Below are 24752 nucleotides of genomic sequence, written 5' to 3'. Positions count from 1 at the left end.
TCTCTCACACATGTTCCTAACATAATGGCATCTAACAAAAGGTCCTTGCCAATATCAAACCCATGCCAATAGCCATTATTATCCTTATACCACCAAATAGTGAACTAAAACCTTTCTGCTTTATAAAAAACTCATCCTCAAGCATTTTTGTAATAGAAAACATACACAGTAGCAAATGCAAAAAATGTGATTACAAAAAAGCTAAGTAAGGAGCTGGAGAAATGACTCAGCAGTTAGTGTACTGCTTGTACAGATTAAGAGTGCACACCAAGGCCGGGCGGTGGTGGTGCATGCCGTTAGTCCCAGCACTCAGGAGGCAGACACAGGCGGATCTCTGTGAGTTCAAGGCTAGCCTGGTCTATACAGCCTGTCCAGGATAGCCGGGGCTGTTACATAGAGAACCCTGTCTCTAGCAGTTTGGAAGGCAGCTATTCGATATAAGGAATACTTTTTTCTATTCCTAACAAAATGACCTATAAGCACATCTTTATTGAATAGCTTCACTTCCCTACCACACCAATGGCTTCTTCCTAGCTATTTCTGTTGTTTTCCTGGGCTTTCACTGCCATTATCACATTTTACACACCTGCCTGGACATTCTTTTAGGAAGCTTACACTTAAGACATTCTTCACTTCTACACGCTGCTTCTACTCTATCCTATCTTTTCTACCGTCCGAGTTCTAGCTCAACTTCACATTTCTTCAGTAAGCGCACATCTGTCAACATTTAGGGAAGACAGACAGCTCCTTGTGGATGTAAAGGTCTGACTGGGCTAGCTGAAAGGGCACTCACTAAGGCAATGCATGTGCTCAGTATCATTCGGGAGACAGACAATGTGGAATGTCATCCACTCCTTTCTCCCACTGGGGAGGGGACTCCACATCCAATCGGTTTTTGTAAAGCCCCACAAAGAATAAGAGTGAAGGAAGGCAAAAAAAAAAAAAAAGAAGGAGGAAAAAGAAAAAAAATATAGAAAGAGGTATCTACAACACACAACCAAGCACAGCTTTACAGGTTCTACTTACTAGGACTGGTTTTATAACCAGTACATACTTTGATGCCCTTTCTAGAGTAACTCCCCTGAGAAAATTTCCAGATCAAATCAGAGATAGACATGACATCCCTTATGGCAGAACAGTATTAGAAAACAGATATGCATAAGAGATGAATCAATGAGAAAAAAAAAAGTCCCTCAAAGAAGTTGACTATGGCCCTGGTTATCAAAGTATGGTTCCCAAAGAACATCTGCCCCACAAGGGAGCATGTCAGAAGATATCTGGTCCTTTCTTGGACTGCTACCAGCAATCTGTCTCAACAATGCACTTTGAAGCTTGGGAATCAATCAGGGATAAACACTTGACTACTGCTAAGGTCCTCAGAGCCTTCCTGAATTCAGACCTACCTGGCAGACTTAAGCGCCAATGTAAGAAGCATACTTGCAAGGCACATGATGGATCCTGCTCTTGAACTAGCATCAGATGGTCCCATATTCTTAGAACACCTAGAATTTCACAGGCACTATTTTTACTCCAACTTCCAGACCAAAGATTGCTCCTTCTGCATAGGGATGTGGAAGCCAAGCTGATTCTGTTCAACCTCAAAGGCAGTTTAATCACTTGAATAACACAACACAAGTAACAAGCCTAGACTTCTGTCAAAGTTTTCGTTTTGTTTTTCCAGACAGGGTTTCTCTGTGTAGCCCTGGCTGTCATGGAACTTGATCTGTATACCAGGCTGGCCTCGAAGTCAGAGATCCACCTGCCTCTGCATCTGCCTCCCAAGTGCTGGAATTAAAAGTGTGCACCACCACCACCCAGCAGGGCTGATTTTTACTTAAATTCCTCTTCTACAGAAAACATGTTGATGAACCTTACTTGTCAAAAAGAGATCAAAGTTATAAAAGTTCTATACAAATAGAACTTTAAAGAAGCTGACAGAGGGGCTGGAGAGGTGGCTCAGAGGTTAAGAGCACTGGCTGCTCTTCCAGAGGTCATGAGTTCAATCCCCAGCAACCACATGGTGGCTCACAACCATCTGTAATGAGATCTGGTGCCCTCTTCTGGTGTTCAGGTACATGCAAGCAGAACACTGTGTATAGATAATAAATAAATCTTTTTAAAAAAAAAAAAAAAAAAAAGAAGCTGACAGAGTTCCTGATAGTTTCCTCATCTGCCTATAATGATATTCAGTGTTCTTCAGAGTCTAATACACAAACTCCCAGCTTTAAGACAGCAAAACAACCTCATTCTTTAACACATCTCAGCTCCCTCTCCAGTTCTGTGGCTAGGTTATAACAACTCAAGCAGTTCTACTTCTGAATTTCCTAGCTAAAAATGGAAAAAAGGACTAGCAAAGAGTGATTCATGATGCTACAGAGACAAAGGGAATACTTCACGTAAAGAGAATAACCAGTTTCTCCATTCAGTCTGCAAACTCCAGGAATCTAATGACTCTTCATTTATTCAAAAATGAAAACGGTAATAAAACTCCCTGATGTTGACAGCAGGTGATTTTTAACTTCACCACTGCCTGACAAGCACCCACAGGCTTTACTTGGCCTCAATCTGTCCATGTTGGAAGTGCCAATTAGTAGCTTCTCAAAAGCAAATCCTAACACAAGCCATTAGAAAAAGTGCTTTCAAAATGCCAAATACAATGGGCTAGTCAAGCTCACCATGCAAGGACAAAAGCCTGTATGTCCATTCTGGGCTGCAGTTGTCAAAGCCAAATGACAAGCAAGGAAAGGATCAAATTCTCAAACAGTTCTGACACTCATTCTCTTAAATACAAAGACTGCTACAGCAACCGAACAGGTGTCTCCACTCCTCATCCAACCATTCTCATCTGAGCTTACACAGAAAAAGAACGAGCACAGGAAGGCACCAGCAAAGATTTTCTGTAAATAGTTCAGGCCTTTGGGTCACCATCAACAGTAAGCAAATGAGTGATCATAATTTTCATGGAAACATTCCCTTTTTTTCAACAGGTAAAAATATTCTTATATTAATTTTTAATTCACCTGCCAGATTTGGTCCTGAGAGAGAACCTGCTAACATGTTTCTGAGGAATCTCTTCCTGAGGAATAGACTGACTTCTTTCCTATACCTCTAAGTACGAGTTATGTACAATATAATGGAGAAATGAGGAAACAATCACTCAAATCATTTCATCTCCCATCTTGATTATCTACTATTCTGCTTTTAACTGACTGATGAGATCCCATTTGCTGGATGGTCTTTCTGAACGCTGTGAAAATGTGTTACCTTCATTGGTTGATAAATAAAGCTGATTTGGCCTATAGCCAGCCAGAATATAGCTAGGCAGGAAAGCCCAACTGATGAGTTTGCTGTGGCTGCAACGCTCTCTATGGCCTTACATACAAATATCATGGTTCAGATGCAAAAGAGGAAGGACTGGAAAGTTTCTCTCCATCAAAGGTCATGCTGATATGATCTCAAAAGATTCGCTATGGGAGAATGCACAAGACCTGTGCAAACTCAAGCCAGACAAAATCCCAGCATGGAGAAGAGAAGTGGTCACAAAATACTACACCTACCTAAGGAAGTTTTGGTAACTGATAGGGAGAGTTGGCTCCTGGTAGGCTGACCAGGTGGATGGCCACACATCCAAGAGTTACACAGGTAACACTAATTGGACTTGATGGTTTAAAAAAAAATGCAGACAAAAAGCTATGTGGGGATGGAAAAGGGATGGATCTGGGAGGTGAGAAAAGAGGGAGCTTGTGATCAAAATAAAATGTATGAAAATATGAAAGAATAAAAACAGACTTTAAGGGAAAAATATAAAAACAGCATTCTTCCAGCCAAGCTCAAACTCTTCTCCTGCCCCACCCTCCTGAGCAGTCGGCACACACCAAGCCAGTCAGTTCTCTATATGCAGAATTCAGGTAACTGACCAAGCTGAACACACTAGCAAGAAGAAGGACAGACAACCATATATTTGAAAATGGTAAAAGTTCTAAATAAGTGTAATGTATAATTGTGCTTCTATAAGACTACTAGAAATTTCTCAAAACTAATCATTAGACAAATAAGGGAAAATGTAAGTATTATAATATAAGCTAGTTATTACTATAAAGGAATTAAGATCATTTAAGAAAGCTTGATGGCAGAAATGTTTGGTTAACATTGACTCCTAAGAATAACTGTGTAAATCACAACTACTCCCAACTTGCCACACAAATCTTATTCTTCATCCATATTCAAGCACACAAGGTAACAGGGAAGACAGACATTACCGGTGCAATGGCTCAGGGGCATCCTTGTAGGAATACTACTAAACACTTACAAATCAAGTTTCTAACACTATTAAGCAATGTTCTCGGCCCTGACTTGAGTAGGCATCAAGTAAGTTATCTTGTAGATAACAACTTTCATATTCCCAGAAAGATCACTTCATACCTGAGGGCTTGCCCCAAGTCCTTATTCTGGCTTTGAAAGTAAACTTCTCCCTAACCCTGTGACTTTCAGCAGATACAACATGACTTTGATGTTATCCATTCCAGTGAGACACGGCATCAGCTGACGACAACGGCACCTAAGAACACTGAAGCATACTTACGAGCACTTCACAGTCTCTCTCGCCATCCCCCACCCAACCCACGAAGGCTGGAAGAGTACAGTATTCAACTAAAATGTAAACTTACAGACTGGAACTTTACACATTCTCAACAACAACAACAAAAAAAAAGTAGGGGGAGGTAACCAAAATGTAAACCAAGACCTTCATTCATTCACTGTTTACTACTTAGGTATAACCTGCTCAGTGCTGCTGTCTATGACAAAATTTTATCTTCTTTATTTTTTTTTTTTTTTTTTGAGACACAGTTTCTCTGTGTAGCTTTGCTCCTTTCCTTGAGCTCAAGCTGTAGCCCAGGCTGACCTGAAACTCACAAAGATCCGCCTGCCTCTGCCTCCCAAGTGCTGGGATTAAAGGCGTGCGCCACCACCACCTGGCCAAAATTTTATCTTTTAAGCAGGAAACTAGAACAAAACACGAAACATATGTTAAACCCTTCGGTTGACTTTCAAAGGGTCAACAGAGGCTCTTCTTTCATGGCCCCATGAGCAATTTCAACCGTACAGGACATCCAATTGTACAGGGAAAAAAAGCATGAAGATATTTAAACGTGTTCTTCAATCATATTTCATATCACACCACATGCTTGGGCAGAGTGGTACACTCTTATAAATTCCAACCAAGTCTGGAAAATGCCCTACCAGGACTCCGCTTTCATCTTACACCTTTCAATTCAACCTACACACTGCTACCAGAATAAATTTTTGAAACATAAATATCATCTGTCACCGACACTTAAAATCGTTAAGTGGTCCCAACTGTTTCCCCATCACATTCAAGTTCTCGCCCCTCATCTCCCAGGCTTCATCCTACCACACTCTGCAGCTGATGAATCAGAGCTGCACTGGCAATGCTACCCCCTGCCCAGAGAACGTTCCTCTCACTCTTCCCCAGCTAATTCCTGCTCATTATCTAGCTCAAGAACATCTCCCTCCCAGAGATGGGCCTCCTGGCTGTCCTCCAGCTCTAGTAAGGGTGGGCAATCTCGTCTGTGTTCTCACAATCCCTTCCATGATCTCCCACAACTTTCTTCACAATGCCTGTCTGTGTATTGATCAGCCTCCCACTTTAGACTATGAGTGAAGTCAGAACCAGGCATCTGATGCCTAGCCGACTTCAAAATACAAAAGTAGTACTTAGCAGCTAAATAAGAACTGGCTTCAGACAACAGCCCAAGGCCCAATACTGGTCAGAAACCCCATCACCCAAGTGGTCTGAAGACCACTGTCAATATAAATTATTCAATGAAATCAAAGAGTTCTGCATCTATTAATCTATCTCCAATACTCATTCATCCACTCATGGTTACAAAGTCAGCCCTCAGTAAATAAAATTGCTACAGACAGGCAGTGAGGCAGGGGTTTGACAGACATCAGAGCTCACTAACCCTCAATATAACCCTCAGATAATCTTTTGCAAAGATAAATTGGCCAAGTGGTAAGTAAACTCAGCTTTGGATCAGAAACCTACAAGTAACAATAGGCTCAGTAGATTTTCCAGAAATGAGAGATCAACACACCCTTCACTTCTGGGGAAATAAATACTGGAAGAACTGAGGTTTGATCAGAAGAACCTTTCATTGGCCTCTTAGGTAAGTAAGAAAGGTCCTTAAGATTTAATGCATCTTCCTCCACTTATTCCCTGGGAAACCTTTTAAAATAAAAATGTCTACACAAGTTGTTCTTCCAAAAACAGGAAAAGGTAGGCAAGATTGTATTTAATTCTTCACCAGGATTGGGGGAGGAGGGGAGACGGGGGAAATCTCCCTCAGAGAAGGAATCAGTTGGGTAGTACAGATAGATAGATAGATAGATAGATAGATAGATAGATAGATAGATAGATATTTAGAAAAGGTTGGCTGAGGCTCTTCAGCTGCTTCAGACACACCTCCAAGTGCCATGCCAGGAGCTGGAAAGGTGCCTCTGAGTTCAGCAGAAGGAAAAGCCCAGGTTTCTAACAGATCACCAATTCACTGAAGGAGGCTGCTATTTCCACTAAACTTCATCATGGACTCTGCATCTCAGCTTCACACTCTGTGACTCAAGAAGAGATGGGCTGTCTGTTTGTTTGTTTGTACATCCCACTGCAGTGTCCCCTCCCTTCTCTCAGTCCCTCCTCCCCGCCCTGCCCATCTACTCCTCCTTCTCTTCAGAGAAGGGCAGGCTTCCCATGGATATCAACCAGCCATGGTATATCAAGTTGCAGCAAGACTAGACACCTGCTCTGCTGTTAAGACTGGACAAGGCGACCTGGTAGGAGAAAAGGGTCCCAAAGGCAGGCAGCAGAGTCAGCTCCCACGGTAGTCCATAGCTGTTTCTTTAGTCACAAATACAACCTCTTCACATTTGTTTCCGTAGCTATTACACATGACTACAAAACACGGCCACAAAGTAGTCTCTCTTTTAATTACTATCATATCATTTCCTTCCACATGTCTCCATCCTCTGTCCCTTCCACATGCTTCCACATGCCCAACATCCTGACCACCTTTGTGCCCTTGCCCTTGTAATCACCTCAAACCTGTCCAGTGACTTCTCTGTACCCCAAGTTTAAACAAATAAATTCATTCTTCCTATCCCTAACCCCAACCAAAAACACACACAATAGTAAATTCATATTTGTAATATGAAAACTATCCAGATCAATTAGTGGGCTTTCTACAGTGAGATAAATACAAGCAATTCTAGACACCACAGGTAAGAAAAGCAGTCTTAAAAAAAAAAAATCCACACCTCTAATCCCAGCACTTGACAAACTGAATCAAGAGCAACTGGAGTTCAAGGCAAGCCTGGGATAGATACATGATTAGTTTAAGGCTAGCATGCACTATATGAGACCTTGTCTCAAAAAGTAAGAATAGGGGCTGGAGAGATGGCTCAGAGGTTAAGAGCACCGAATGCTCTTCCAGAGGTCCTGAGTTCAATTCCCAGCAACCACATGGTGGCTCACAACCATCTGTAATGAGATCATCTGGCACCCTCTTCTGTATACATAATAAATAAATAAATAAATCTTTAAAAAAAAAAAGAAAAGAAAGAATAAGGGCTGGAGACATGGCTCAGCCGTTAAGGACATTGGCTGTTCCTCCGGAGGACCCAGGTTCAACTCCTAGAACCCACATGGCATCCAACAATGGCCTGAAACTCTGTCCAAGGAATATGATACCCCCTTCTGGCCTCCATTAACAATGCACACAAGTGGTATACACATGTAGGCAAAACACACACACACATACATTTTAAACCATGTCCTTATTTGTGCTCCTCAGGAGACCCGCAAGAGTGATGGAAATACAGCTGGCTACTAAGACTAAAAAACTAAACCTTTAAGTTCTAACTGCTTCTTGTAGTTGGTGTGATCATAGTTGTACGGTGTACTTTAAAATATAGCCCATTAAAAAACTTGAAAGTGGGGCTGGAGAAATGGCTCAGAGGTTAAGAGCACCGAGAGCTCTTCCAGAGGTCCTGAGTTCAATTCCCAGCAACCACATGGTGGCTCACAACCATCTGTAATGAGATCTCGCGCCCTCTTCTGGCATGCAGGCATACATGCAGACAGAACACTGTATACATAATAAATAAATCTTTTAAAAAAAAAAAAAAAAACTTGAAAGTGTCAGGCGATAGTGGCACATGCCTTTAGTCCCAGCACTCAGGAGGCAGAGACGTCGATCTCTGTGAGTTCGAGGCCAGCCTGGTCTACAGAGCGAGATCCAGAACAGGCACCAAAACTACACAGAGAAACCCTGTGGGGGGAGGGGGGACCTTTAAAGTTCTTTAACCTCCCTTGTGCATGTAACACATATATATGAAATTCCTTGTGTCTAAATATCATTCAGCAATATAGTTTTGCCTTACAGGGTCCCAGCGTGGAACAGGCTTGCTGTCCTGAAAATCCTATAGAAGTGTCACCAGTGTCAAGCACACAGTTAAGGTGAAGGCACTCTTACAAACCACAGTGACATAACCTGCTTCAGCATCCAACAAGCCGGATCTGGACTTTCTTTTAAGTGTTTCGTTAAAATTCTAATGTTCGATGCCAGGTGGTGGTGGCGCACGCCTTTAATCCCAGCACTCGGGAGGCAGAGGCAGGCAGATCTCTGCAAGTTCAAGGCCAGCCTGGGCTACAAACTGAGTTCCACAATGTGACAGCCTTACCTGTTACAGCATGAGGTGCTACTGGGCACATGGGGGGGGGGGGGGTGCAATAAATACTGGACAGAACTGGGAACAGGTGTGTAAGAAGAGCTTTATTACGTTTGGCTTCCAATCTTAGCCACAACAGCTCAACTGTTGGCCCAGGTAAAAGAAAACAATTTCAATCTTGATCCGTCATTATTGAAGGATTTCAAAATATTACAACACTTTATGGCTTAGTTTAAACAAATCTTAGTTAAAAAATACCCTTCTGGCCAGGCATGGCAGCACATAGCTTTTCATCCCAACATTCAGAGGCAGAGACAGGAGAATCTCTGTAAGTCTGAGGCCAGCCTGGTCTACACAGTGAGTTCCAGGCCAACCAAGACTATAAAACCAGACACTGTAATAAATAATATATATAACATATATTAATATATATAATAATCATCACCCTCTTAATACTCCAAGAAAAATTATTATATATACAGTTCATTGATTTCTTATATAAGGATTTAAAAAGTACTCATTTTAAAAATCATTTTAAAATATTTTTAGTTCTCTGATATTTTACCAGTTAGGAAAAGGTTAATTTGTGGAAGCTAATGTTAACTTTGACACTGTTAGGGATTATGAAGAGATTCTTAGTTAAAACTTGAGACTGCTCACCACAGGTGAGGGAGACACTCTGATGGCATGGGCTGAGGGGAGCTCTGCCCCCTCACCTGAGGCGGGTGCCCCCAGTGGCCCAGACTGACCAGTTCAGCTACCACCCAGGCCCACAGCTGGGCCTTGGGTTGGCCCACCCTAGCATCTACCCATCTAGGACTTGCTGGAGCTTGTGAAGGGAATGGTCCTGTGGAAGGATACCAGCAGGATCTCCATGACTCGGGGTGGCTTTGGGATATCCCAGAGAGGTTTCGGTGAGGACCTAGTGATGGTGGTGTGCCAGAGACCAGAGGCCTTGAACCAGACCACTGACTCACTGCAAAGAACACTTGCTAGTAAAGCTTATTGGGTGGGGGTATACTGTGTGACACACCACTCCCAACACCACCAGGACAAATGGAGAGGTACTGGAGAGGCAGCAAAAAGGGAGAAGCAAAGAGGGTTTTTCTCCATTTGTTTTGTTCTTGTTTTTGTTTGCTTGCTTGCCTTGTTTTGGCTGGGTTTTTTTTTGGGGGGGGGGGCACTGCAGGGCTGAGGGGAGGATGTGGGGGGACTGGGAGGTGAGTGGAATTGCGGTGCATGATGTGAAATTCCCAGGGAATCAATGGAGAAGTTGTGCTGAATTTTAAAAAAAACCACACAGAACACCTTGGGGCTGGAGAGATGTCTCAGTGCTTAAGTCTTAGGACTGACTGTCCTTCCAGAAGCCCCAGCTCTGGCTGTCAGCACCTTTGTCTGGAGGCTCACAAAGACCAGTCAACAGAGCTGCAAAGGATCCCAACATCTCTAGGTCTCCAAGGGCACACACCCTCACATGCACATACAGACATGCACACGTACATACAGTTTGAAATAAGGGGCTTAGCAGTTAGTGGCACATTTCTGCTCCAGAAAATCTGAGTTTGGTTCCCATGGTTCACAACCATCCATTTCAGGGGATCCAACACCACTCTGATACACTTAAAAACATGCAGGCAAAACACTCAGATAAAATAAATATCTAATAAAAATAACAAAAACTCAGAGCTGTTACACAGAGAAACCCCATTTCAAAAAAAAATCAAATAAAGAAATAAATAAAAGCTAAAAAAAAAACTTGTTGCCAGGCAGTAGTGGCGCGCATCTTTAATCCCAGCACTCAGGAGGCAGAGGCAGGTGAATCTCTGTGAGGTCGAGGCCAGCCTCGTCTACAGAGCAAGTTCCAGGGTAGTAAAGAAACACTGAATTATCCTCTTTTTCTTGAGGGCAGTATTGAGAGAATGAATGAGGAAAAGAGGGTAATGGAGAAAAGAACAGTCTACAAAAACAAACAAATACCTGTGTTAACTAAACCTAACTCTTAAAAGTGACCGCCTGAAACCAACAGAAATAAATACCATGGTTTGATTATTCCAGTTTGTTTTTAATTATCTCCTCACATTTTATCATGTCAAGGAAGCAAGTGTTACACTTTCTGAATGTCTCAAATATAACCAGGAAAATGAGGTAAGTAGGTAAATGTGCTTTGAGTGAATACTTCCTTCAGTCCATGCAACAGCCTCAGATCATAACACCAAAGTGAAAATGCACAGACAAGCTGTTTTGTATTTAGGGGAATGTTTAAGGAGGGAGGTTTTATGATCAAGAGATAACAAGTGGGGCTGGAGAGATGGCTCAGAGGTTAAGAGCACCGAGAGCTCTTCCAGAGGTCCTGAGTTCAATTCCCAGCAACCGCATGGTGGCTCACAACCATCTGTAATGAGATCTGGCACCCTCTTCTGTATACATAATAAATAAATAAACATCTTTAAAAAAAAAAAAAAAGAGATAACAAGTGACATCACTGACATAAACAAACTGATTACCCAGTGATTCACACTATGTCCATGCGAACCTGAAAGCCCAGGTTAAGATTATTTAAGTGTGATTCCAAGACTAACGAAGCAGGAGGAGTCTAAGACACCCCCTCACCCCTTTACTACTAGGAGGCAAGCACATTAGCAGATTAGACACATAGCAATAGTGATGGAGATGGTGCGGTGTTAATTGAAAAGACTGGGCACCAGGGCAGGGAGAATATATACACACACATAAATGTGTATACAAACACATATGTAACACATATATACATATATATTCTATTTTCTATTGAAGCTAACAGTATCTTTGATTACTAAAATAAGAGGAAGAAAATAAATTAGGTTTCAATTACTTTCTATTAGTAACCACTTCAAAAACATTTTTGGCTGGACACGGTAGCACACACCTTTAAATACAGCACTCAAAGAGGCAGAGGCAGGCAGACCTCTGAGTCTGAGACTAAACAGAGCTATCTAGTAAGAGCCTGTCTCAAAAAATAAGTAAATAAAAGAACCGAATTTATTTTCTGAGATTATTTCAATGTAAGTATCTGCCTAACTACACTTAAAAAACACCCACAACCTATCACATCTAGTTCACACACAAAACACACACCAGAACTAATCACAAAAATGAAATACAAATTGCCTACTTCCTTTTGCAATGTATCTATGAAGAGGACAGCAGAAACTGCAAAGGAAGTGCTGTTTCTCACATACACAAGACCTGGACGACCAACGGAGGCCAAGGTGGAATGATGTCATAAGGAATTACCAGGAAAGGACTTAACAACCACCCCCACACACCAGACCCCTGAGAACAACGGGGTCTGAGAAATCACTAGCTCACAACTCAACCCTGAAACCTACTAAAGCCAGAGGGCACCAAGATGTCACCTTTTAAAACTCAGGACAATGATGCCAGCAATTCCCTCTGCAAATATTCTTCTTATTTCTTATTTTCTATCATTTAATTTCCACTCATGCACATGTCTCATGATGGCTCTGCTTTTGTTTTTGTGCTGCTCAGGTTTTAGGACTCTTGTATGTCTCTCTAGCAGTTTATTCAAAGGTATTCTTCACTATTTTCTTCAGCAACACCCTATATGCTCCCCACTCATTCTTTTCTTCTTCCTCTCATCCTTAACCCCTCTTCCTTTTAAAAACTTCATACTTATAACCTTCCGTACCTCTAAACAATTTAACTGCTGTGGACCCTAATAGTATCTCATCTTTTCTTCCTAACTCCATCTTGATTTTTTTTTTTTTCTGTTCAAAGTTGATCTATTGGGGCTGGAGAGGTGGCTCAGCGGTTAAGAGCACTGACTGCTCTTCCAGAGGACCCAGGTTCAATTTCCAGCACCCACATGGCAGCTCACAGCTGTCTGAAACTCCTGTTCTAGGGTACCCAACACCCTCACACAGACACACATACACTAATGCACATTAAATAAAAATAAATAAATTATAAAAAAATTTGATCTATTACATAATCTTTATCCTTACTCACCCTACTTCCCTCCCATTCCTAATCTTATTAACTAAAATCCAAGTACACTCCATATGGAATTATCCATGGTTGTTTATCCTCCAACAATTAGTGAGGTAAAATGGGCCATTGTTATTAACTGGACAGTAGGTATCTACATAGTGTTAATATCAAATAATCAGGGAATAGTTACGAAATTTGTATCAGGCACCTGCAGCTCCTACACTAACAAACTATTTTCTGAACTATACACTCAACTCTACCATATCCAAATTCTGCAGGAACACTCCAAAATAAAAGAACATTCTGTTAAATAATAATAATAATAATTAACCATTGTAAAGAAATAACACCAGATGTGTAAATCCCAACACAGTAATATAATAAACACACACACACAAATAAAAAAGACATGTCTCAAAACTACTAATCTCATTGTAATTGCATCTAGTCAGAGTGAACTAAATGAAATCCCACAGAGAATTAAAACAAAAAAAAAAAAAAAAAAAAAAAAAAAAACACAGACCCAGAGGCTAGGTTAACAAGGAGGGCTCAAGGAGGGACACTCAGATCCACCTGGGAAGGGGAAATAGAAGAGATTTTGGGGGTGGGTGGGGATGAGAACATGAGAGATCAGTGGGCAGGAGGTCGGGGAGAGTACTGAAAGGGATGAGATAGAAACATTTCCGGGTGAGATAGAAACTGGTGCAAGGGAAACTCCCAGGAATCTACAAGGATGACCCCAGTTAAGTCTCCTAGCAATAGTGGATATATAGCCTGAACTGACCATCTCCTGTGACCAAGCAAGACTTCCAGTGGAGGGTTAGGATACCAACCCAGCCACATAACCTTTGACCTACAGTCTGTCCTGCCTATGGGATGTGCTGGGGTAAGAGTAGTAATGAGAGTAAGGGGGTGTGGCCAACCAATGACTGGTCCAGTCTGAGGCCCACCCCTGACACTGCCTGGAGAGCTAGGACCCAGAGGCTGAAGAGCCCAGAGACCCAGGATAAAACCGAACACGACTAGAGGGAAAAAATGTCAATGTAATGATGCCGAGTGAGATTCTGCTCTACTCATACATTGGTGCCTAGTCCAACTGTCAATCTAGAGGCTTCGATTCAGCAACTGATGGAAACAGATGCGGAGACCCACGGCCAACATCAGGCCACATCCGGGGAATCCTGCTGAAGAGAGAACGGATTGTAGAAGCCAGAGGGTCAAGAACACATAAGAAAACCCACAGAATCAACTAACCTGGGCTCATAGGAACTCAGAGAGCCTGAACGGACAACCAGGGAGCCTACATGGGACGGATTAGGCCTTTTGCATATATGGGAGCAGGGCCTGTCTATAACTCTGGCTGGCTTTGGAACCCTATTCCTCATACTGGGTTGTCTTGCCCAGCCTTAATACAAGGGGAGGTGCTTAGTCTTACTGCAACTTTGATATGCCATGTTTTGTTGATATCCATGGGAAGCCTGCCCTTTTCTGAACAGAAATGGAGGAGGAGTGAATTGGGGAAGGGGGGAGAAATACAGAGACGAGGTGGGAGAGGAACTGGGAGGGGAGGAGGGAAGGGAATGGCAAACAGGATGTAAAATAAAGAAATAAATTTAAGATTAAAAAAAGAATAAACAGTTATACAACTATTTAAAAAATAATAAGTATGCTCCAAGAAAATAAGTTCTAGATTGAGAACACAAACAACTGAATGAAATAAGGAAAATGATGTAATATATGACAGAGGAATAAAGAAACACTTCAGAAAAACCAATCTGAAAGCCTGTAGTAAGAAAACACAGTAAGTCAAAAAGTTGTGTGCAAAGTCTCACCAACAGAATGGCTCAAAAAAAGGAAAGAATTCCTGAGCTTGAAAAAAAGGTAGAGAAACAGGATCAAACAAGGACAAAAATAAACTAATGAGGTACCAGTGAGAATTCCAAGATATACGTAACACTCTGATATGGTGATATTTTATTTGTGCTGAAATGTGATTTTATTTGTATGTTAATAAATAAAGATGCTTGGGGGTCAGAGCTAATAGCAAGCCATAGCAGAAGCCTGGCAGTGGTAGCACACGCCCTTAATCCCCGATGGCATAACAGGCAGATCTCTGTGTGTTCAAGGATACAGCCAGCATGGACACACACACACCTTTAATCTCAATACCAACCATAGAGACCTGGAGGTCTGTATAGACAGGCAGTGATGAGGAGGTCATGTGGCTGGGTTTACAACCAATGAGAAGGCAGAACAGAAAGTCAATAAAAAGACACACAGGAAGTAGGTCTCTTTCTCAGGGTAAGGACGAAGAGGTAGCAGTTGGTAAGAAGGTGGTCTTAGCTCTTGGCTACTGCTCTCTGATCTCTGGGCTTTCAATTCTGCACTTGGCTCTGTGTTTCTTATTTAATAAAACAGTTCAGAATTACATCTACACTCTGAAAAAACCAAACCTAAGGATAAGAGGCACAAAAGGAGAAAAATCCAGTTCTAAAACTAGAGAAAGTATTGGAGAGATGTCTCCCCAATTAAGAGTAGTGACTATTCCAGAGGACCTAAGTTCAGTTCACAGAACTCATGTCTGGCAGTTTATTGTAACTCACCTATGACTCTGACTACAGGGGATTCAAGACACTCTTCTGGCCTCAAAGGGTACACATGGCAAACGTTCATATACACACACATATAAATAAAAATAAATCTTTTTTTTTTTTTTTGGTTTTTCTGAGACAGGGTTTCTCTATGTAGCTTTGTGTCTTTCCTGATCTTGCTCTGTAGACCAGGCTGGCCTCGAACTCAGAGATCTGCCTGCCTCTGCCTCCCGAGTGCTGGGATTAAAGGCATGTGCCACCACCACCCGGCTAAAAATAAATCTTTTAAAAGGCATAAGAATGTTTTTAAAGTATCATAATAGAACATTTTTCTAAGTTTGGAAAGAGACATTGGGGCACTAAACAGATACAACCAGAAAAGAACTATCCCTCCTGCTACAATTAAAACCCTAAATATAAAACAAAGGAAGTAGATTAAAAGCAGCAAGACAGAAACACCAAGTCACAAATAAGGTGGTACCCATCAGAACAGTGAATTATTCAAATGGAACTTGAAAGCAAGAAGGACTTGGACAAATATTTCAAGTTCTGAAAGACAACATTACTATACCCAGCAAAGCTGTCTGTCATAACTGAAGGAAAAATAAAAACTTTGCACAATAAAAAAAAGGACTAAAAGAATTTATAATTACTAAGCAAGTTCTAAAAAAAAAGTACTTGACGGAATCTTTCAGAATGAAGAGAAAAACAAATCCATCTGGTAAAGAATAAACCACACTAGAGTTAAGAGATGAAGAGCAGGAAAAAAACCAAACAGTACTTTCAACAAATGACAGGAGTCAATACAGAATTTTCAATAATAACTCTGAATATTGCTAACTGTGCTGATACACATCTTTAATCAGAACAATTGCACAGCAGAGGCAGGCGGCTCTCTGTGAATTCAACGCCAGTATGGTCTACATCAGCGGTTCTCAACCTCCCTAATGCTACTGCCCTTTAACACAGTTCCTCATGGTGTGGTGACCCCAACCATAAAATCATTTTCATTGCTACTTCATAACTATAATTTTGCTAGTTACAAATAGTAATGTAAATAGTTGTATTTTATGATGGTATTAGGCAACCACAATGAAAGGGTCATTCAACCCCAAAGGGTTGAGACCCAGTAGCTACATAATGGGTTCCAGGCCAGACAGGGCTTACACAGAAAAACTCTGTCAAAAAAAAAAACAAATAAAAATAAAAGGGGGTAACTGTTAATGGTCTCAATTTCCCAATCAAAGAACACGGACTAGTAGATTATATCAAAAAGCAGAAACCAGGAGTGATGGTTCAATGGTTAAGAGCACTGGCTGATCTTCCAAAGGACCTGAGTTTAATCCCCAGCACCCACATTGGAGCTCACAACCATCTGTAATTCCAGTCCCTCCAAGGATACTACATGCACATGGTACAGATACACATGCAGGGAAAACATTCATACACACAAATAAGAATAACATTTTTTTAAAGCAGGTATCATCTAGACGCTGCTCCAAGAAACACCACAACTCAGAAAGGATGAAAAGAGATATTCTAATAGACTCAGGTGTCACTGAGTATCTAACATGTTGTCAAACTGTCTTCTAAATAATATGTTTACAGCCATACACTTCAGGAGCTTCCTTCTGGAGCAGGCAGCAGTTAATACAAAGATTCATAACTAGTCAAAGTGCTAAGAATGACTGTTGAGTACTCAGTCCTAAATGGGATATCTGTAACACCCCCCCCACACACACACACACACCCCAAAGCACAGGGAACATGACAGAAGAGGGAGGACAGAAAGAGTATAAGAGCTGGAGGATAGGGAGGAGTCCTGTGAAATACCATGACAGAGCCATGAACTCACTGCATTCATGAACTCACTGCAGCTATGGTTAAACGCACCAGATAATCAAAAATAAAGCCATTAAGATCAGTCAACATTCCAGCAGGCAGCAGTAATTGCATTCAGTGGATTACCAAAACAAAGAAGCTATGATAGTGAGGAGAGGGGCTGCATGTCAGAGGTGAGGGTTATTCTGGGCGAGTGGAAGGGGTGAATTGGGCATGTGGTCAACACACATTGTATATGTGTATGAAATTGTCAAAGAATAAATAAAAGATACTCTTTTTTTAAATGTATACACATTTTCATGATTTTTTTAAAGTTTTTTATTATATTTATTTGTGTGTATGTATGACATGCATGTCATGACACACATGTGGAAGCCAGAAGAAAAGTTGCAGGAGTTAGTTCTCTCCTTCCATCTTGTGGGTCACAGGAATTGAATTCAAGTTATCAAACTGTACAAGCAAGTGCCTTTATACACTAAACCATCTCATCAACCTAAGCTTTTTTATAATCTTCAAAATAATCAATAGTTTACAGTTAAACCTCATATTTAAACCATTATTCTATAAATATCAGACTAAATTTTTATAACTGCTTCCCTGCAATATTTATTTACTGAATACATAGTACTTCTCAGAGTTTCCATAATAGTTCATTGTGACAGAGTCAATTGTGGAAACAAAATGTCAATATAAGTAACTGCATTGTTATACTAAAAGTAAAATACTCTGATCTTCTAACTAGCCTACTATCCCAGAATATATACAGTATATTCTTGTTTTATATGTGTGTGTGTTATACACATATATTTGTGTTTGTGTTTGTGTTTGTGTGTGTGTGTGTGTGTGTGTGTGTGTGTGTGTGTGTGTGTGTGTGTTCTGAGAAGCCCTAATTAGCCTTTAACTTACTATGTAGACCAGTCTAACCTTGAACTCACGGAACTGCCTACCACACCTCCCAAGCCCTGGGATTAAAGGCATGGGCCAGCACACCCATCTGTTCAATAATTTTCTAAAATATTTATGAAAAAATTGTACCTCAGTAAATTTGAAGCATATGAACAATTTTAAATGCATTAATACTACTTGTATCTAAATAGTCTGAAAGTACTTTCAAGCTAAGTCCAGTGGTAAACACCTCTAAACACAGCACCTAGAGAGTGAAGTCTGGATCAACCTGAGCTACACTGAGTTCCAAGCTAGCCTGAGCTACACAGTAAAACCCTGTCTCATGAGAAATGAAAGAGGGGAAAGAGACAAAGAAGGAAGAAATCGAGTACATTCACATTACAGAAAGGTACTGACAATTTTATTTCAGATATGGCAACTATCAGTAAGTGCTTTTTTAGCTGATTACAAAATGTCTATAATGAACCAAGACAATGTTCATATTTCACTAAAACTTTGAAGTCCAAGTTACAGGGAACAAACTGTTTTAATCCTAAAAGGCACAGTATCTCCTATTTAAAGAACTTTCAAGTTCTATAAACAAAGCAATCTTCAACAATCTCCAAGGCAGCAAGTTTCCCAGTGAGCAGACAGTCTCTATAAATTACCCCAATTACCCATCCCAACGACACAAGTCAACAGGCAGAGCTGGAGACGGCCTGTTCTAAGCACCACCGCATTTGAACTGGATGCTCCTCCTGGCATTCTCCTTTCTATTGTGCGCCCACAAGAAAGAGCTCTAAACTCTCTGATTTGCCAAGCCCTTGTGATTGCTGTCCTGACTAGACAATGCTCAGCAGCGAATACTGACGCTTGAGTCACTGGAGAAAGCAGCAATTCTAAAGGAACTCCCTTTACTCTCGTGGGGCCAGAACAATTCTGCCGAGAAGGCTCCTCTGCAAATGCCTGGGTGTGGGCCCTGGCTGGCTGATTTTAAAGACCTGCAGCTTCCAGAGTGCAGTGCTGCACAAAATTTCTCAGGAACATATTTTTTGTTTTCATAAAGAGAAAAGACAAAGATATTCCTTGATGACTTTCAGTCCATCCACATTTCTGTGTTCTTCCCAGCCAAGACACACTCAAGCCACTGCCATGGCTAGACCAGATTACTACTTCTGACAGGTGTTCCGTATCTCCAGGTCTGGCAACATTCCATAAACACATATACCACATTCATTCAAACATACACTCACACCCACACAGCTAGCCACTCTCAAGATCAACCAATAACCTTTCCTATCAAAGGTCATCACCTCAGTCCAAGCTCAAAGTCCTCTGAGCTCAGACTCCCCCACTGCACTCAGGATAAGAGGGCAGAGGCCTCAGCACTGCCCCCAGAGCTGTTACCACCACTTTCCTCAACTCCTCAGCCTCGTCCCCAGCTGACTCCTCTTCACACTCTAGCCAGGGCCCACTCAGTTCCTCAACCTCTCCCTCCCTTTCTGCCTTTACCTATGCCGTTCCCTTTGCCTCCAACACTCCTCCTCCCCCTCCCCCCCCCCTCCCACCTTCTACCCTTCTTACAGATCCTTGCTGCAGTGGCCCTTTCTCCAGGACCCTTCCATCCGCCCCCACCTTACTGAGGCAGCTGCCCCTCTCACAGCACCCTCAACAATCTAGTCAACTATACTGAACAACGTCTTTGCCTCATATCCCTGTGGATGTGACAAGACTCTCATCCACCACCATCAAAAGCACTCAAATATCTGTTGGATATATTCTAAGTTTCCCTGATAAACATAGTAGTGTAATTATGGCCCATGCAATGATGAAAATTATTAAAATCAGCTATGACATGAAGAAAACAATTTGGTTGTTATTTGGCATGAAACACAAACTACACAGCTGTGTACAATCAACCTTAGGAAAGCTTTTTAAAAGGCCTGTTAAAGATGTGTTACCAGGCTGGGCAGTAGTGGTGCATGCCTTTAATCCCAGCACTCGAGAGGCAGACACAGGTCGATCTCTGTGAGTTCGAGGCCAGCCTGGTCTACAGAGCGAGATCCAGGACAAGCACCAAAACTACACAGAAAAACCCTGTCTCGAAAAACAAAAAAAAAAGTGTTACTAGGTAATTTACTAGCTTTGAGCTCACTACTTCTGTTAGGCAAACCAAAGTTCAAAGGGACCAGACTAAAGGAATCAACAAAGAAACCCTAGATGCTTTAGCTCAAGACTTCTGCTGTCTGCTACTCCCAAAGTGTCTTAGCCTGACTCAAAATCTGCTGGCTGAAGGCAAGTAGCTATTCCACTTCTCTAGTTTCTAAGCCTTGATCAAAGTAAGGATTCCTTTCACTCATCATATTAGTCCCAAGGACATAAAGGCATGTTGTCCAGAAGCAGACCTCTGCTACACTCTAAGCATTACAGAGGTAGTTACTGGGAGCAACTTTCTTCAGGTCACATGTCCCACAGTAAGTTACACTCTAGGGCTTGTAACAGTAGATTTTTCCAAAGTGATGTCATAATATGATGGCACTAAGCACTCTGAAGCACTCACCCACCACACCCTGTACTCAATACCCGAAGGGGCAAGTTACCCATCTCCTGTGTGGATTGCCCCCTCCAGTAATAGATAATGGTCCCTCCCTTGGAAGGTTCCTTATGAGAGCTGAACTGTCCATGCAAACACTTCAGCATCTCACAGACAACCCAATTCCTGCAACTCTAACTTTATAGAGATGTTCACTGAGCTGTAGAGTCTTTGGATCTGCTTAATTTTGGTGTGTGGTTTTTTTTTTGATTGTTTTGGTTTTTTGCAATATTTTTATGACAAAGTTCAAGATAAATTTTTTAAATGTTTTAAATCAAATTAAAATGAAGTCTCTACAGCTAAAATACTTTTACATGTTCATAATTTTTGATACTGCTACAACTTACTCTTGACTAATGTCCTTCCACTGAGAATTTTTTTGAAGAGGATTCACTTAGTGGCGAACTTCCACAGAAATCTACTTTAAAATCCACTTCCTACTCATCTTCACTCTTAAGCGTGTCTTTAATTCCTAAATTGGCCATTCCTAGCGTACACACTAGCCATTTCCTTCAAAAAGTGTCCCAACACAATCTTTAAAACAGACAAAAAGCCCGAAGCACAAAAAGCTGCTCTTTAAAGTCTCCAGTTTCCTTACACAGAACTAGTCAGGAGGTATGGTGACAGCACCTGTTCGGTGACAAGCTAGAAAATCCAAAATGTTCCAAGGACAACTTAAAACTGTAACTGGAGGGGGGTGGGGGGGGGGTCCCCATACCTGTCTGTCTCTGTCTCACATACACAAACAACCCACCCTAGTGCTGTATGCAATTAATCGTACACTGTGCTGTGAACTTTTTTTTTTTTAATAGAGAAAGAGGAATTTGAGAGCCAATGAGGAAACCGACTCTCACAATTCCACAAGCCAGGCTGGCTTGAGGTTCTGTTGGGAAGTTTCTGGTTTGGGTTCGGTTTAGTGGAAGGGGTTGGGGGGGTGTTTGTTTGGGGGGTAGGGGGTTGTTTTTGTTTTTTGTTTTTTGTTTTGTTTTGTTTTGTTTGGACAAGGAATTTTTACAGACTCCCTGACTGGTGTTTTAGCTAAAAGTGAGACCCTCAACAAATCCTATTGAGTTTACTCTCCAAGCCCGAATTCTGGACTGTGGATCTGTTCAAACGTGTGACGTGTGAACGAACAGCTTCCTACAAGCAAACGGGGCCCGAGATATCCTTTAGGAAGTGATGAGGCAAATCTCCCGGGGAGCAGCAGGGAAGGAGAGGAGGTGAAAAAGTCAGAGGAAATACCCTCCTGGAGGCTGGGCACCAACTCATACCGAGATGAGGGGGAGGCGGACTGGCCTCCCTCCACAGGCCAAGGGAAAGGGGCAGCCCTGCCCCAGCGCCAAGTGCCAGCGCCGCCACCTCATCCCTCCCCCTCGCCCGTGGCCCCTCACCCAAAGCCGGCCTCGGGCCCGCGAGTCCCACCGAGGGCAGTGCGGCCCGGGCAGGCGGCCGCCGCCTCCTCCTCCTCCTCCTCCTCCTCCTCCTCCTCCTCCTCCTCCTCCTCCTCCTCCTCCTCCTCCACAGCCCACCCTCAGCGTCCCCTGCCCGCAGCCCTCCCCAAGCCGAGGCCGCGGTCCCCGCCCGCTCCCCCGAGGCCCGGCTTCCGCGGCCCAGCTTCCCCGGGGCCCCGGCCTCCCTCGGGTCCCCCCACCCCACCCCGAGGCCCGCGCCCGCGCCCCAGCCCCCACACTCACCCCCAGAAGCCGCAGGGACAGCGAGGCGGCAGGCTGGGCGCTTTGCTACGCTCGCTCCCGGCGTCTCCCATGGTGCTCGGCGGCGGCGGAGCTCGGAGGCGACGGCGGTGGCGGCGGCGGCTGGGCCTGGGCCCCGCTCGAAGGAAGCGGCGGCGGCGGCGGCGGCAGCGGCGGCGGCGGGGGGCGCGGGCCGGGGGTAGGGGGAGGGAGCGGGCGCGCAGGCGGGCGCGAGTCCGGGGCTCGGAGCCGGGATTCCAGGCCGGTCAGCTGGAGGCGGGCGGCACCACTCGGCCTGAGGAGAGGGGGGGGGGGCGCGGCGAGGAGAGGGAGGGGAGCTGCGGAGGAGGAGGAGGAGCTGGGCCGTGCGGGCGAGGGAGACCCGGCGCCCTCCGCCGCTCTCTCCGCCGCTCCCCAGCCACAGCGCTGTTCCGTGCGGCGGAGCTGGCGGGCTCGGGACTGGGTGGGGGAGAACCCGAGGCCCCCGCCGGCTGTGGAGTCGCAGCGGCCGGCTGTGACGCCCCGGGTCCCCCCCCCCCCGCGCTCGCTCCGTAATTCCCTCCCCTCCCCCCCCAGGCTGTGCTGACCGGACAATGGCCGCTCCGCCCCCTCCCCTCGGCGGACACCCCTCCCGAGGCGGCGCGATGGTCTCGCCCGGGGAGGGGGGGGGTGGAGCGGCCGCCGGAGCCCAGCGGATCAGCTGGGATCGGGGCGTGCCACTTTGTTCAGCGCCTCCGAGGCGCGGGGCTGGGCGGTGCGCGCTCGGCCGGCTTCCTCGAGCGAGCGGCTCCTCAGACCTCCGTCTTGCCGGAACTTTTAAAAGCGAGAGCTAGCTTTCACTCTCCTATCTGAGGAAGGGGAACGGGCTCCAGAGTCCCCCGTGGGGAGCGTGGCCTCCCCCCCCCCCCCAGTAAAACCAATGGTACACCCCGAGCGGGCAAGGGAGCAAATTAGTTGTTTAGGGTAAGTTGGGTCGGTCCCAGAGCGACGGCGCATGCGCCTGGAGACCTCCGGGGCGAACCCCGAGGAGGGTGGAGCGTTTTCCAAACCCGGAAGTCGCCTGGGTGTCCAGTGTCCACTGCTGCTCGGCTGGGTCTTCAAGGCCTCTGCTCGCGCTCCTGATCGATGCTGGGAAGCGTTTCTCCCCAAACTGCCAGCCGTCAGAGAATCTCCTTTCCCATTCCTCCCCCACTCCCAACCTACTCTTCCAGTTCTACCCGGAAAACTGCTCCCCCCCACCAGCATCAATGAATTCATGAAAAATGTATACTACCTTTCTCAAAAGCAAGTCCAGGGCAGAGGGAACGTGGGAAAGTGTTTCACACTGCTGATGTCCTCCATCTCAGAGTCCCAAAGTCCACCCCAATGTCTTGATTTGGAAAACCTTCCTTCTCCCTGGGGCAGATATGGTTGGTTTGGGCAAGAGATGTGGCCTTTTAACTTACATCTATGATGTATTTTAATAAGTGGCCAAAGAAACCTGAGCCATTGAAAGAATCTTTAATATTCCTTATCCACGATCCTGAATTCTTTCTGTTCTCCAGTCAGTGGTGACCAGAATAGTCCACTGCCGATCACTAATTTTAACGTAAAGGAAACTTCTACCAGAACTCTTGGAGAACTGACCTGGCCCTAAGGGTTTGGGAGCCAACTTGAAAGTCCAAAACTCCCAGGAAGGCTACCATGTACCTTCTCAATCCCAGTCTCAATCCAGCCCCAGAGAATATTACTTAGATTAACTTTGTTATCAAATGGTACTTTTTCTTTCCTTTATATCAGCTTGTGCATTCTCTGGATTTGTTAACACTGGCATCCATTCTCTTGACTTCTAAACTTCTAAAAACCAGGAATCCCATTGAATTTATAATCTTTGGAATGGTGCTACTGAAGGTGAAGACGATTGCAAAAATTAAGACATTCAATGCCACGGTGTTTAATTCTGTATTTGTGGACTTTGACATGCCTTCCATAACTACTTGTCAAGTGCATAGGAGCTGGGTGTGGTGGTGCAGCCCTTTAGTCCCAGCCCTCCAGAGACAGAGACTGGAAGATTTCTGTGAATTCTAGGCCAGCCTGGTCTACATAAGGAGTTCCAGGATAGCTAGGGATCCATAGAGAGACCATGACTGGGAGGAAAAAACAAAAACAAAAAAGAATAAACATATTCAGCATTCCTCACTCTCAATGGATTCATGTTACCTTCTAAGTTTTCACTTAAATGGACATGTAATTGCCACATAATGAGAGACAGCCTTTGAGTTTAACAAAGTGAGACTAAGTCCTCCACCCCAACACATATACACACACACACACACACACACACACACACACACACACACACACACACACGTCTCTTTATTGGCATCTTAATGGTTGTCTTTTCTGTGTAGAAGAGAAAACACAAAGGAAAGTTGG

At 43.7% G+C, this 24752-nt stretch overlaps 1 protein-coding gene across 2 annotated transcripts in view; it reads right to left on the bottom strand.

Moving 5' to 3' along the window:
- Window positions 1-22499, bottom strand: part of Zfand3 (zinc finger AN1-type containing 3) — a 247060-nt gene extending 224561 nt beyond the window's left edge. The window contains exon 1 of one of the 2 annotated variants that reach the window (XM_052744490.1): window positions 22341-22499. In XM_052744490.1, coding sequence (XP_052600450.1) covers window positions 22341-22411 — 71 coding nt within the window. In that variant the 5' untranslated portion in view covers window positions 22412-22499. The remainder of the gene's footprint in view (window positions 1-22340) is intronic. The other variant, XM_052744489.1, reaches the window with a different exon arrangement.
- Window positions 22500-24752: the final 2253 nt, after the last annotated feature.

This window comes from Peromyscus californicus, unplaced genomic scaffold (assembly GCF_007827085.1).
Source record: "Peromyscus californicus insignis strain IS unplaced genomic scaffold, ASM782708v3 Scaffold_19__1_contigs__length_69161282, whole genome shotgun sequence".
Taxonomy (NCBI): domain Eukaryota; kingdom Metazoa; phylum Chordata; class Mammalia; order Rodentia; family Cricetidae; genus Peromyscus; species Peromyscus californicus.
The sequence above is the reverse complement of the archived record's forward strand: the minus strand, read 5'-3'. Positions and strand labels throughout refer to the sequence as shown.